This window comes from Eurypyga helias, unplaced genomic scaffold, assembly GCF_000690775.1.
Source record: "Eurypyga helias isolate BGI_N326 unplaced genomic scaffold, ASM69077v1 scaffold45839, whole genome shotgun sequence".
Classification (NCBI taxonomy): Eukaryota; Metazoa; Chordata; class Aves; order Eurypygiformes; family Eurypygidae; genus Eurypyga; species Eurypyga helias.
Window position 1 is genome coordinate 1,845 of NW_010272458.1, and position 13,885 is coordinate 15,729.

General features: G+C 37.3%; 1 protein-coding gene across 1 annotated transcript; it reads left to right on the forward strand.

The window, feature by feature from the left end:
* Positions 1 to 227: 227 nt before the first annotated feature.
* LOC104515215 (WD repeat-containing protein 70-like) lies at positions 228 to 13,618 on the forward strand (the record flags this gene model as incomplete). The annotated part of the gene is made up of 4 exons (XM_010159113.1): positions 228 to 287; positions 5,569 to 5,702; positions 11,605 to 11,758; positions 13,542 to 13,618. Coding segments are annotated over 4 exons (425 nt in total), but the record flags the coding sequence as incomplete, so codon positions are not given.
* Positions 13,619 to 13,885: the final 267 nt, after the last annotated feature.

A 13,885-nucleotide genomic window follows, 5' to 3' on the forward strand; every position in this document is an offset into this window, starting at 1 on the left:
TTCCTGTTTTTTTTCTTTCCTTATTAAGGTAGTCTCATGACTTATTCCTCATATTTAGGGGTATATCTATGAAACCTAAAATCTGGAATCAGTCTGTTGTTTATGGCTGGTGTGAGGGAAATGTTTCTTTTATATGAATCTGGCAGTATTAGGTTTTTTTGTTTGATTGGTGTTTTTTTGTCATAGCACTATTTTCACTGAGTTGGATTTTTGCTTTTCTTCCCTAGAACCCTGTCAAGAAAATTCCAGATTCTCACGAAATTACACTCCAACATGGGACAAAAACAGTAAGTGATATACATTTTCAAAACTTATTGTGGGTTTTTTTTGTGTTTGTTTTTTTTTTTTTAAATACAGCTAAGCCAGTCTGTGAAATAAGTTGACAAATCCTTATTGTCACCTAAAGTTCAAGAAACTAATTCTAAGTTGTTATTTTAATCTCGCTCTTTTCTAATGACAATTGAAAGTGTTTTTTTAGGACTGCATCTTCACTTTCTTGTAATAATCCAAATGTGGTTCCATTTAACTCATAGTTTCACTTTCTTCTTCATCTGCAATTATTAGAGTACCTCTTCCAGGCTAGACCTTCCTAATGTAGATAAATGTCTAATCCAGACCTTTCTTCGATTGGTCATGGATTTCAAAGAGAATATTACTGCTGAAGTTTATAAGACTTCTTTTTAGCTGAATACACGTCTCTTTCATTGTCCTTGAAAATGTAAGTGCCTTTTCTACACCATTCTCAATTTCTTGAAACCTTGTTTTTGTCTTTGACTACACTGAGGTTTCTCTTTGAATATTGATCCTTCAATTTGTTTTTTCAAGAACCATTGTCTAAATTGGAAGTACCATTTCTTGTTATCAATATTTTTGTCTCTGGATAATCGCATCTTCAAACACAAATTCAACTGGTTTATGTGCTAACTGAATGAAGATCTAGTTTTACAGAATGGAACTTATTTTGTAGCCATGAATGCCTCTGAATCTATTCCAAAATCCTTTCACTGTATTTTTAAAGAAGTTAATTACGAAGTTCGTTAAAAGGTCATTAAAAAAAGATGCTGCTGTTGTGTATCCTCTTCAGCTTGCACCATGAGTAAGGCTTGAATGAGGAAATGATACTAGAATTTCTTTTATTGTTATATACCTGTGGAAGTCCTGTCAGCTAGTTAATAATAGAATTCTCACTAATGGTATTCCTGAGAATGTCTCGGGGTTGGGGCAGGGAGGAGGGAAGGAAAGAAAAATAAAAAAAGTATTTGAGAAAAATGCTTTTTTTATTAGGTCTTAAACAATCTAAGGAAATGTGTAATTTGCCTTTATTAGATTTCCATTTTTTGTCCTATCACTACAGGAAAAAGTCCCCCTTCACCTTTTGAAATGTCCCCCTCCGGCTTTCTTTAGGGCCCTTCACATACTTTAGGCTCCCTCTGGAGCCTTCTCTTCTCCAGGCTGAACAAGCCCAACTCTCTCAGCCTGTCGCCACAGCAGAGGTGCTCCAGCCCTCAGAGCATCTTCGTGGCCTCCTCTGGACTCGCTCCAGCAGGTCCATGTCCTTCTGATGTTGGGGGCCCCGGAGCTGGACGCAGAACGGCACGTGGGGTCTCACGAGAGGGGCAGAATCACCTCCCTTGACCTGCTCTGGATATAGCCCAGGATATGATTGGCTTTCTGGGATGAGAAGGCACATTACTGGCTCTTGTCCAGCTTTTCATCCACCAAATACATTTCTTGAATATGTTTCCTAAGAAACCTTATTATGTGAAATTTTTGAATTATTTTTATCTATATTAAACCAGTGAATCTTTTGATGGCTTCTTAAAGCATAAACTCATGCCATTTCTAACTAAAAGGCTTTGTAAGGTGGAAGTTACCGTTTTGGAAGACTTCTGAGGTATTTTGACTGCATGAGACTGCAGCTGTCATCACCTTGGTCACAGCTGACTTATTATGTGGGTATATGTAGCACAGTTGAAGTAGACGATGCACTGGATGAATATAATTGAAAATTATACAGGTCTTCTGTAGAATGACTTACCTTTTTGTTTTGTTTGTTTTAGAATAAAGAAACTACTTAGGCATGTCATTAGACACATAAAAGGATTAGAGCAATGTTGTATCTTGATACCAGTGTTTCACCCCAGTGTTTAAATAGACAGCCTTACTACGTTCACTGAATGTACTGTATTTCAGCTAAACTTAGGTATCCATCTGTACCTATTCAATCTGTGAACCTGGGTTTGATGATGACTTTATTCTCGTGCAGCTGAGAAGTCTCAGAAAAGATTTCCCAAGCTGGAGAGTCTTCCCAGAAACCTGATTAATTTCCCAGTTGGCTTGCTTGTACAGGGTAGTAAGAGTTACTGTTCCCAATGAAACTTCTGAAATATATATTTATACACATATATATATATATTTCTCCTGACACTTCTGATGCATAGGTGGATATGAGAAAGAATACATCATCAGAGGCGATCTGAACAATGTGCTTTCTAACATCCCATACGACAGCGGTTGCTTCCTATAGTGGTTATTGTAGAATAGAACACTTGAGTCTATTAATTGAATGTGTGATTAGTTTGGAGATGCCCAGTTTTTCTGCATTTTAGAAATTATGAATGAAATGAGTGGGGTTTGAATAGGCATTTAAATGGTAAGAGGAGGTAGGTTTTGTTTGGTGTTTTTTTTTTTTTAAACACGTAAGAGTTGGCATCTGTTTCATTTGAAAATCAAATACGTCAGTGTGACATAATCACTAAGTGGAGATTAATTCATTCTTGGGAATAGCACAAAGAAGTATATTTAAACATTTGATTCAGGGAAGTAAAAAGAAAAATGTTGAATCTGAGTAACTCTGTAAATGAGATCTTTCTGGGGGCACTGGATTTAGGACATCTGATGATCTTTTATATTCTTTAGAAGAGTGAGGTTTTAAACGTTCTCCAAAAGATAAGATTTCTGCAAGTGAAAGCCTCTAAAATAGAGCAGGACAATCAGATTAGGGAAGAGTCATTTGCCTGACAGCAGCATCATTTCTGCAACATCTTGGTTTTCTCGAAGGGACTTTTTTTTGACCTGAAGTCTATATGGTGGCACTGTATGTTTGAAATACAGTGAGGTACCAGCAGCATGAGGAGCAGTATAAGCCTTAAGGAGAAGATGACTGAAAATGAGTCCCTGATAAAATAAGGAGTATCTAAGTGAACCTTTCCAAAACGAAACAGGAAAAAGAAAGCTCCAAAGAAGCCCATACTCTTCCTATAAGGAAACCTTAATTTTAAAAATCAAATTTTGCATTTCAGAGAATAAATTCTATCAATAACTGCTGTTTATATTGAAACATTCATTTTTCTGTAGTTACTTTTTCAGCTGGGTATGGAAAAGGGAATATCTCATGGTTGAATATCAGGAAGAAGTTCTTCCCAGAGAGGGTATTGAGGCACTGGAACAGGTTGCCCAGAGAAGCTGTGGATAATCCGTCCCTGGAAGTGTTCAAGGCCAGGCTGGATGAGGCTTTGAGCAACCTGGTCTAGTGGAAGGTGTCCCTGCCCATGGCAGGGGGGTTGGTACTAGATGGGCTTTAAGGTCCCTTCCAACCCAAACCGCTCTATGATTCTATAAATTCAACTTTTTTAAAGTGTGTTTCATGTTGGAACTATTCAACAGTTCGTGTAACTTTTAAAAATCTCCATGGCATGGTGTATATACAAAAGCTTTCAAAAATAGTACAGTAGACTGATACATCTTTGAGACAAGGATTTTTGTTGATACTTCTATCCGTCTCCATTAAATCAGAGTGACTGTGAGTATTTTGCATGTATACACGTAAAGAATATATATAGTAGATATATAGAGATGAGCATCCTTCCATGCATGTTGTTATAATCATTATTCATAGGCATATGGAATTTTTAATACAGGTTTAGGCATCTGAAAGTAATTGGCCTGGGTTGTTGGTGGTGTAGGTTTTTTTTTTTTTTTTTCTTCCCTTAAGAGGTTAGTATTACTAGCTATAGCCATGACACTATTCTCAGGTATTACCTTTCACTCAGAAAGTAAGGCTTTTCTTTCTTTTACTGTTTAGACAGTTTTTATTTGGTTGTTCTTTTTGCACACAGTTTTCTATACTTCTGAATGTTCCTGTGAAATATGTTTTTTTTTATTTCTCCTTCACAACCTCAGCTCACCAAAATCCCTTTCAATGTGTTTTGTAGAAGTTTAAAAAATGTTATTTTTACTAATATTATTATTATTAGTATTACAACTTAAAGTTCTTGTGTTGGAGACTGTCGTCCTCGTTGTGAAAGGCTTTCTGTGTCTGATTATTACTTATCTTATGTATGTGGGATGACACTCTTTTTTGTCCAATGGTTAAAATTCATCCTCTGGTTTTACCCATGGTCTGCTTAAGTGGAAATGCCTAGTAAAGGCTAAATTATGTTCCAGGTGTCAAAACCTAAGCATGAATTCTGCGTGGGTTTTATCTTCTTATGAAAGCATTTTTAGTCACTTTAACATTTCAGGTTGGGTTTACTTTTGAGTAAGCCTAAAAATACTCGAGTTCAAGTTTTTGGCATCACTTTTCACCCTTCTGTCATGCAGACAACTTAATGTTGGAGAGTTAATCTCTTTACTTGATTTACAAATCAGTTTACTACATTGTCTAGATAATATTTTATTAACTGTTGAAGTCATGGTAGCAGATAATATTTTCGTACATGAGAACAGGGAAGAAATAATTTTGAAGGTAAATCCAAGGCTGTTTAATCAATGAGATATTTTTGGTTACTGTCACTTCTCCATATGGTGATTTGAACACTACAATAAGATCTTCAAATAGAGAATTAAAATGGGATTTTTACTAACAATGCTGTTTTACTCAATGTTTGATTTCAGGATAACAAATGAGAGTAATGAGCATTAAGCATTCTTTCCTTAAGGGTCTGAGTAGCTTTAAACAGCTAGTTTTATGTATAGAGCAACTAGATTTGGTAATTTATTTTATGAACTTTTTTATTAGTTAAAACTGTATTTTTTATTTTTAAATTTGTGATTGTTTTTAATTAAATTTATTTTTGCACCCTTTTTTGGAGGAGAAATTTAACGAAACAACATATATAGGCACATGAACTATCTGGAACAAACTAGCTCAAAAACTTAAAACTTATAAATGTTAATTGCCATTTCACTGTCTTGCTAGGCATATTACTTGTGGTTATTATTTGAGAAAAGTCTAGAGTAGAATGAAACACATCCAAATTCTGCAATGAGTTGTTTAGAAAACAAATACTGCAAATTAGCTTTTCTCAGCTGTCTTCAGCGGTTTATTCAGATAATGTATTTTTCATTTCCATTCTCCCTACCCTTTCCAAAGTACTCGGCATTATACAAGGAGTGAAAACTCAAAACCAAAATACAGCTGATGTATTGCAGGAAGAAACCAGTACACTGCATTATTTCTTTTACTTTAATAGTTCTTTATGTTTTGGTTAGAACTGAAAAACTGCAGGGGGGAAAAAAAAAAAAAGAACCTTGAATAAACTTAACTTTTTTTTTTTTCCTCTACAGGTTTCTGCTTTGGGGTTGGATCCTTCAGGAGCTCGTTTGATAACTGGTGGATATGATTATGACATTAAATTTTGGGATTTTGCTGGAATGGACGCCTCTCTTCAAGCTTTTCGGTCACTCCAGCCTTGTGAATGGTAGGTATCAAGACTGTCTTTTTCACTTAAGACTGTGCTTTTTTTTAAGCTCCAAATAGAATGCACAAAAGCATTGCAAGTTAGCTTGTTTAAAATGCTTTGTATCCTGTAATACTGTTTATGGTAAATGGATTGTGAACCTTAGAACTTGTCTGCTTATGTCTTTTCATGCTTTTTCCAACAACTTGCATGTTTTCTACTTTTAGAAAGCTACGGGTGAATTAAGTTGTTTAATTGCACATGAAATTGTTCAGAGTGTATCAGTAAATAGATTATGAACCTCTCAAAGAGACAGATTGACTTTTGTAGTTTTAATTGACATCAATAGAATACACTCTTCCTATGTATAAAATTAATGAACAAGAGAAGAAAGCCTCTGTAGCTGCTGCCAGTATTTTGGGGGGAGTGTGTGTGTGTGTCTAATTTTCATTCAGTCTTCTCTTTCTGGAAGCACTGGTCCTTCGCATTGCAATGATAATTGAATAGCAATATATTGTGCATTAAAAAAGTATGTCTGTAGTAATACGTAAAGAAAAAGCTATATATTTATTTACATTTATGCATATAATGTAAATGAAAAAAATAGGAAGCATTTTTGAGCACCATTTCCATACTATTCCCTGATACTTGAGCAACTAAAGGAACTGAATGAATTTACTTATTGCAGAGAATCAGTACATGAAACTCCTTCAAAAGGAGTGTGTGTCTCATGCACAGTGAACTTTGAGAAAAACACGTTCATAAATTAACAAAACATTTGTTCTAGCAAGTTCCTTTGTAATGTCTAACTAATGTGGTGCACTTTGTAAGACGTTTCGGCATCTTTAATAAAGGGATTGAAATTTATTATGTGCAGTAAGTAGTTCGTGGAATCTATTTTTAATCATTATTATCTTAAAAAGCTACAGATGAATTTTTGCCGGTTTGGAAGGTTAGAACGTGGATGAGTAATTGTCTAGAGTTTTGACATTAATTCTATAATGAAAGACAAGAAAAAGTTGTATTTGTTAGCGTGAAAGGGAGCAGACTAGAAAGGGATTCTACAGACATTCTAAACTGAAAATTCAGGAAAATAAAGTGTGCTTTGATTTGTTATGCAATTCAAACCTCTTTGCAAACTTACTTTGTTAAAATAAACCAATGAATGGCACGTTTAATAACTTATGTTTTCAAAGTAAATGTGTTGCTTTGAGATAAATAAATAAATGGAATTCACCAAATGTGAAATCACATTCAGACTTTGCTGGCACGAGTTACGTTTGTACAATTAGTTACTTGGGTACAAATGGTATTTTCCTTTCTGCTGTCATAACTGAGCAGTAGGAAAGAGCTGACAGTCTTTACTCCCACAGCAGGAGATTATTTTAGCTGCAGCATTTCCAAATTGAGCAGAAGAGTACATTCAGATTTAGTAGTGTGTGGTAATAATGGTATAAGACATAAATACAGTAGAAAAGACACAAGTACACTGTATGTTAATTTCCCATTTCATGGAAAACAGCTTGCAAATACATTTGTAGTCTCCTTTTGGAAAAAAAATGATGGTAAAATATGAGCTTAAAGTGCTTGGTATCCCTGACACTGTTTAGTGTATTATAAGTATCTTATAAGTGTTTTTATGTGAATGTTTTTGGTGAAAGTTACAGTTTTGTGGTTTGAATCCATTGAGGTATAAATGAAATACATGCAAACATTAAACTGGAAGTGTATGTTTGCCTGGTTAAAAGATCTAAACTCAAGGAAAAGTTAATTCATGCTGATGGTGAGGCACGATATGGAACATTTATAGCCTATGTGTATTTATATTCTTTTTTTTTTTTTTACACTATGTAATTTATTGCAAGGACTCTTGGAATTCACAGATCTTAATTTTGAAGAATTCTGAGGAGTTCTTGTATGGAAGCTTTAGGTTTTACCAGAAATCCAGTTCTGTAGCCATAAATTTTATTTCATTTTAAGAATAAAAAACTCTGAGGAGAATTCTATGCTGTCCAGGCTCTGTTTTGTAGTGTAATATCAGGTTGCTCTGTTAATTTCTCCTTGGATTTGGGATGTGAGGGAGTTAAAAAAAAAAAAAAAGGCCTGACAAAAAACCAGTACCTTAAAACCATATGTCAGTGTAAAAGGCGAAGACAGTGGTACAGCAAAGCTGAGTTACGTGTGCAGAAATTATTGTGCGTCATGATTCTACCCATGGACGTAACTTTGTTCTGCAGGTCCTGGCAGAAAGTACTATGCACGTTTGGCAGCTTTAAATCAAAATGGCTTGGATTAATGCTATTAAAGGGACCTGTGTTTGTAAGTTTCCCAAGACTATTGCTTTAAGATTAATAAGAACCAAAAATGGTCTCTTGAAGTGCCTCTGCAGAGCCTCCCTCTTGGTCATACTCCAAAAAACATCTGAAAAGCTCTAACTTCTGGCCCTGGGCAAATACCCTGCTTACAGAACCAGTTTTTGGACATGATTGTCAAAGTTGCATTGCACAGTCACATAGGTGTGTGTTTGGGGTTTTTTTCCCCTTCAGATGAAAGTTGTGGAAATCTTTTCTCTCAGGCTCGTTTTTGCACATGACTGATTTGATGAATTATAAGCAATGTTCCCACTGTGCTCATTCTGCACAGAGTACTCAGGTGAGGCTCAAGAATATTTTGAGCTTTGTACGCGTCATGTGCAAGAGCACTCGGAAGTAGAACGGGGGAAGATCTTTTTAATTTCTAAGATGCACTTCTTGATCTAAAGCTGAATCTGATGGATTCTTTAGTCTAGGTTTATCAGAGAATCATAGAATCACAGAATGGTTAGGGTTGGAAGGGATCTTAAAGATCCATCCAGTTCCAACCCCCCTGCCATGGGCAGGGACACGTTCCACTAGACCAGGTTGCTCCAAGCCTCACCCAGCCTGGCCTTGAACACTTCCAGGGATGGGGCATCCACAGCTTCTCTGGGCAACCTCTTCCAGTGCCTCATCACCCTCTCCGTGAAGAATTTCTTCCTGATATCTAATCTAAACCTCCCTGATTTCAATTTGTACCCGTTACCCCTTGTCCTGTCACTACAGGCTCTTGTAAAAAGTCCTCTCCCAGCACCCTTGTAGGCCCCCTTCAGGTATCATCTGTCTGCAGGGAATATTCTAGACTTCTGATACTGTTTCTCTTGTGGGTTTCTTTTTCATTTTTTCAGTGTGCCTCTGAGCTTAATGTGGCTGGCCTTCTTTCCTCTCTTCTGAGAAAGTATCCAATTTGCTCTTGAGGCTCAGAATGCTTTTTCAGACGCTGCCTGTGATCTATTTCGGAAATTCCGAGATTTGAGTGTCTCCTTTCTACTAAAAGGCAGAGTTTATAGTACTTTGGCCAATTTGGCTGCCAGTTTGTATTACATAATAGGGTGCTTGAAGCAATTTTTGGCTTTTGAATCACAATGTAATCAGTTTTGCCAAACATTTTTTGAATGAGAAACTTATGTTTAGTTTATATTACTGTGATCAGTGCTGAACTTTTAAAATATGTATTACGACATTTTGTGTTTTGTGTAGTAAGTCACAGTTTGAGGATAGATTTAACAGATAATAGCTACTGCTGAGTCAGTCATGAAGTCACTACCTTATGAGATGTGAAATGTTAAATTCTTAAGTTACAAGTTTCATAGTCATTTTGTTGGTCATTTGAGTTCTAATTTTACTGTTGTGAAATTGTGTTAAAAAGTAGTTTTCTTAGTTACTAGTATTCAAATGCACATGTTCTTGCCCAAAAGTCAGATATACCTTTGCAGACAGTTTGGATGGTGTGGGAATCCAAATCTAGCTGGCAATTGCATTCCACTGCTTGATTTGGGGTTAATTTATTTGCAGAGCTGAAGCATTAAAGTAATGTTACTGTGCACATTCTGTTAATATGCCAGGATCTGAATTCTAGCAGGTGTGAAATGGGTAGAATGCTTTGCATTCTTTGTCATCCTTGTAATGGAGTATAGCCTGGTAGGGGGTCAAAGGGATATCTGCTTCAGATACAGTAGCTGCAGTGAATTTCATAAAGCAGAAAGCTTAGATAAGATGCTTACGGCATTTATAGGGCAACCAGGTGGCCAGGCCCAGTCAGCGGGGGTTTGTGAAAGGCAACTTCTGCTTGACTAACATGATCCCTTCCATGACAAGGCGATCTACTCTGTAGTTGAGGGGAAGGTTGTGGATGTTGTCTGCCTAGACGTTAGTAAAACCTTTGATGCCATTTCCCGCAGCATTTTCCTGGAGCAGCTGGCAGCTCGTGGCTTGGATGGGTGTATGTTCAGCTAGGTTAAGATCTGGCTGGATGGCCAGGCCCAAAGAATTGTGGTGAATGGTGTTAAACCCAGTTGGTGGATGGTCAGAAGTGGTGTTCTCCAGGGCTCAGTGTTGGGACCAGCTCTTTTTAACATCTTCATCAGTGACCTCAATGAGGGGATCAAGTGCACCCTCAGTAAGTTTGTAGATGACACTAAATTGGGCAGGAGTGTTGATGTGCCTGAGGGTAGGAAGGGTCTTCAGAGGGATCTGGACAGGCTGGATCGATGGACTGAGGCCACTGTGTGAGGTTCAACGAGTGCTCAGTCCTGCACTTGAGTCACAACAACCCCCTGCAGTGCTATAGGCTTGGGGCAGAGTGGCGGGGCAGATCACCCCGGCTACCCAGTGGAAAAGGACCTGGGGGTGTTGGTCAGCCAGCTGACTATGAGCCAGCAGTGTGCCCAGGTGGCCCAGAAGGCCAGTGTCATCCTGGCCTGTGTCAGGAACAGTGTGGCCAGCAGGACCAGGGCAGGGATTGTCCTCCTGTACTGGGCACTGCTGAGGCCGCACCTCAAATCCTGGGTTCAGTTTTGGGCCCCTCACTCCAAGAAAGACACTGAGGGACTGGAGTGGGTCTGGAGAATATCAGTGGAGCTGGGGAAGGGTCTGGAGCACAAGTCCTGTGAGGAGGGGCTGAGGTGGCTGGGGGTGTTCAGCCTGGAGAAGAGGAGGCTCAGGGGGACCAGATCGCTCTCTACAGCTGCCTGAAATGAGGTTGTAGAGAGGTGGGGGTTGTTCTCCAAGTGACAAGCAACAGGACGAGAGGAAATGGCCTCAAGTTGTGCCAGGGGATGTTCAGATTGGGTAGTAGGAACAATTTCTTCATGGAAGGGGTTGTCAAGCATTGAAACGGGCTGCCCATGGCAGTGTTGGAGTCGCCATCCTTGGAAGTATTTAAGAATCAAGTTGATGTAATGCTTAGGGACATGGTTTAGGGTAGAATTGCCAATACTAGGCTGATGGTTGGACCTTATGGTCTTAAAAGTCTTTTCCAACCAGAACATTTTTATGATTCCATGATGTTATCTTCTGTCATGTTTCCAGGGTTCATGGTATATTCAACTTTATCCAGGATTCTGATGAAACTGTAGCCCTGAACATAGAGAAAGCTGCAAAAATGCTGACATACAACTGATTTTCTGGTTTACTATGTACAGTGGTGTTTTATGTAGGACATCAACATAATTACATAGTAATTCATAGATTACTGTAAATCCATATGTTGCTTTTGAGAAGATGACAACCTTGACCCCTGAAGAGCTGAATCTCACATTATTTTTCATTTGGAATTATGAGAGCATTCTTAAAGTATAATAAATTACAATTTAGGTGCCAACTTTGTAAATAATGCTGTTTGATGTGCTGTGTAGCTGAAAAAGGAAAGTTGACGTGCACATACAGAGAGGAATGAAAAGCTGCAATTGATGAATCTCAGTCGGATTTTTTTTTTCCCTCCCCTTTTTGGTATAAGAATATATATAGGTCTATTTCTGCAACACATGTTCTCACCATTGGCACTTTTGTTTCAGTGCAGGATTACAGGAACTGAAGTTAATTGAAACTTTTTTTTTTTTCTTTTTTAGTCACCAAATCAAATCTTTACAGTACAGCAGCACAGGAGATGTCATTCTCGTCGTCTCTGGTAACTCTCAGGCAAAAGTGCTTGATAGAGATGGCTTCCCGGTAATGGAATGCATAAAAGGAGACCAATACATTGTGGATATGACAAACACAAAGGTAAAGCAAAAAATTAATTTAATGCCAAAAGATAGAAAATGTACTGTATTTTTGCTTTTAATGAGGAACCTCTTGAAGTTCAGTAAGGAAGAATGCAAAGTCCTGTCTCTGTGGTGCAATAGTCCCATGTATTGATACATGCTGGAAGCTGTGTGACCTCTGTCCATGAACATTTTCAGGACCCAGCTAGACAAAGATGTGGCTGACCTGATCTGATGTTGGCTATAATATGACATTGAGCGTGAGGTTGACCTAGATGAGCTCAAGAGGTCTCTTCACATCTATTTAAAAGCATATCTTTTAAGAGATTCTCATATTCCCCTATATCCTTGTCCAAGCAACCAAAACCTATGTTAGAATCTATGGATGTGTTCTAGCCCCTTGCTTTCTTTTACCTCTGTTCTTTTGCTGATAGAATTTACCTCTTTCAATGCAGGAGTGGAGGTTGTTATTATTGTACTTGCATGTCATGAGTGCAAGACTAATAAGCTACAATATATACGTTTTAAATGGTAGTTAAAATTGCAAATGTGGAAGGACTGTGTCAGAGCTTTGAAATATTTTAACAACAGTTGATTGGGTCTTGACCAGTTTGCCTTCATATTTCCATAAACTGCATGAGGCAAGGATTCTGTTTACGCAGATGATTTAATTTAGGGTCAGTTTTTTAAGTAGCTTAAGTCTAAAAAGTAATGATAAAAACTACTGCTCAAACTGATGGTAAAGTTGATTTATTTATTGTTTCTAAAGCATACTGCCAAATTACTAGGCTAAATGCTGTTTTGCCTAAAGCTGTCCTTGTCAGATGACTATTTGTTTTGGCTAGTGATGTGTGTATAAAACCATCAAATACTAACATCTGCTTTAATTCTTGGGTACTTTAAAATAATTCAGATTTTCTTTCTCTTGTAAACTTCTGGAATTCTGGTGTATTGTGGTCCAGCAGTCAAAATGCTAAAATATTTGTTATATCGCCCCATTAACTTTTCAGTATTCCTCTCTCTATTTGTGCTTAAAGCGACTGAAATAATTCCAGCATTACAAGAGTAGTTTACAAATTTCTCTTTGAATGAGGTCAATGAGCATGTTCCTGTACTTCAGAGACAACTGGGCAAAGATATTTTTATATTCATAGTCACCATAATGCCAATCGCTTACTCTGGATAAAATCTTTACCTTCTGGATTGTTCCATCCTAAAGAGACTGGGATGACTACTGAATTTGCACCTTCTAATCTTTCCTGAAAAACTCACCTGATGTTAAGTCCATCTTGACTTTAGAATTCTGTTTCCTCAGTTTCCCCCAACAAAGTATTTGTCCAGTGTAGTTTGGCGTGCAGTAGGTGTACTGTATCACCCTGGTAGTTCTTGTCATTCCTGTTTATTTTTGTGTAGCTTGGAACAATTTGTGTAACACCATATTAATGCCTATTGTGTCGTCCTTTCTCTACATTACAACAGTTCTCCCAAGAGAAAAAGGGGAGGTATGATTCCATGCCATTTTCTGGGGAAAAAAACAAACCGACCACCAAAACAACCAAACAAAAACAAAGAAACAAAAAACCCCAGAAGAATGGCAGGGGTTTTATAATTCATAAATGAAAAGAAGAAAAGATGAAATTAAGTAGAATACATAAAATCTGTTAGAACATTGTGATGTTGGTCAGCCATTGCTGTGGTCAGAAGGGTCTGATTTTTCCCCCACTTTTCCTGTGATTACACTTGAAGACTATTAAATAAAATTCATAAAAGCTTGTAAAACCTCTTTGTGTTTATTTTCTTAGGGTCACACAGCAATGCTCAATTCAGGCTGTTGGCATCCAAAAATAAAAGAAGAATTTTTGACATGTTCCAATGATGGGTAAGTACTGAGATCTGTCTTTGTCAGGGTTTTTTTCAGAGGCTTATTTGGATTTTGTGTTCTAATATTGACCTCTAATTTCCTCTAGATCTCTCAGCAATTTTTTAATTATTTCAGCTCTAGGTAATGAATGTATTTTGCATGTCTGATTTTAGTTTTGTAATTTAAGATTACTTTTTATGATATTTCATTTTAAATTGTCAGCTAACTATGTTTTTACGGAAATTCATGGACAATATTTAACTTTACCCAGTATATCTTCAGAGT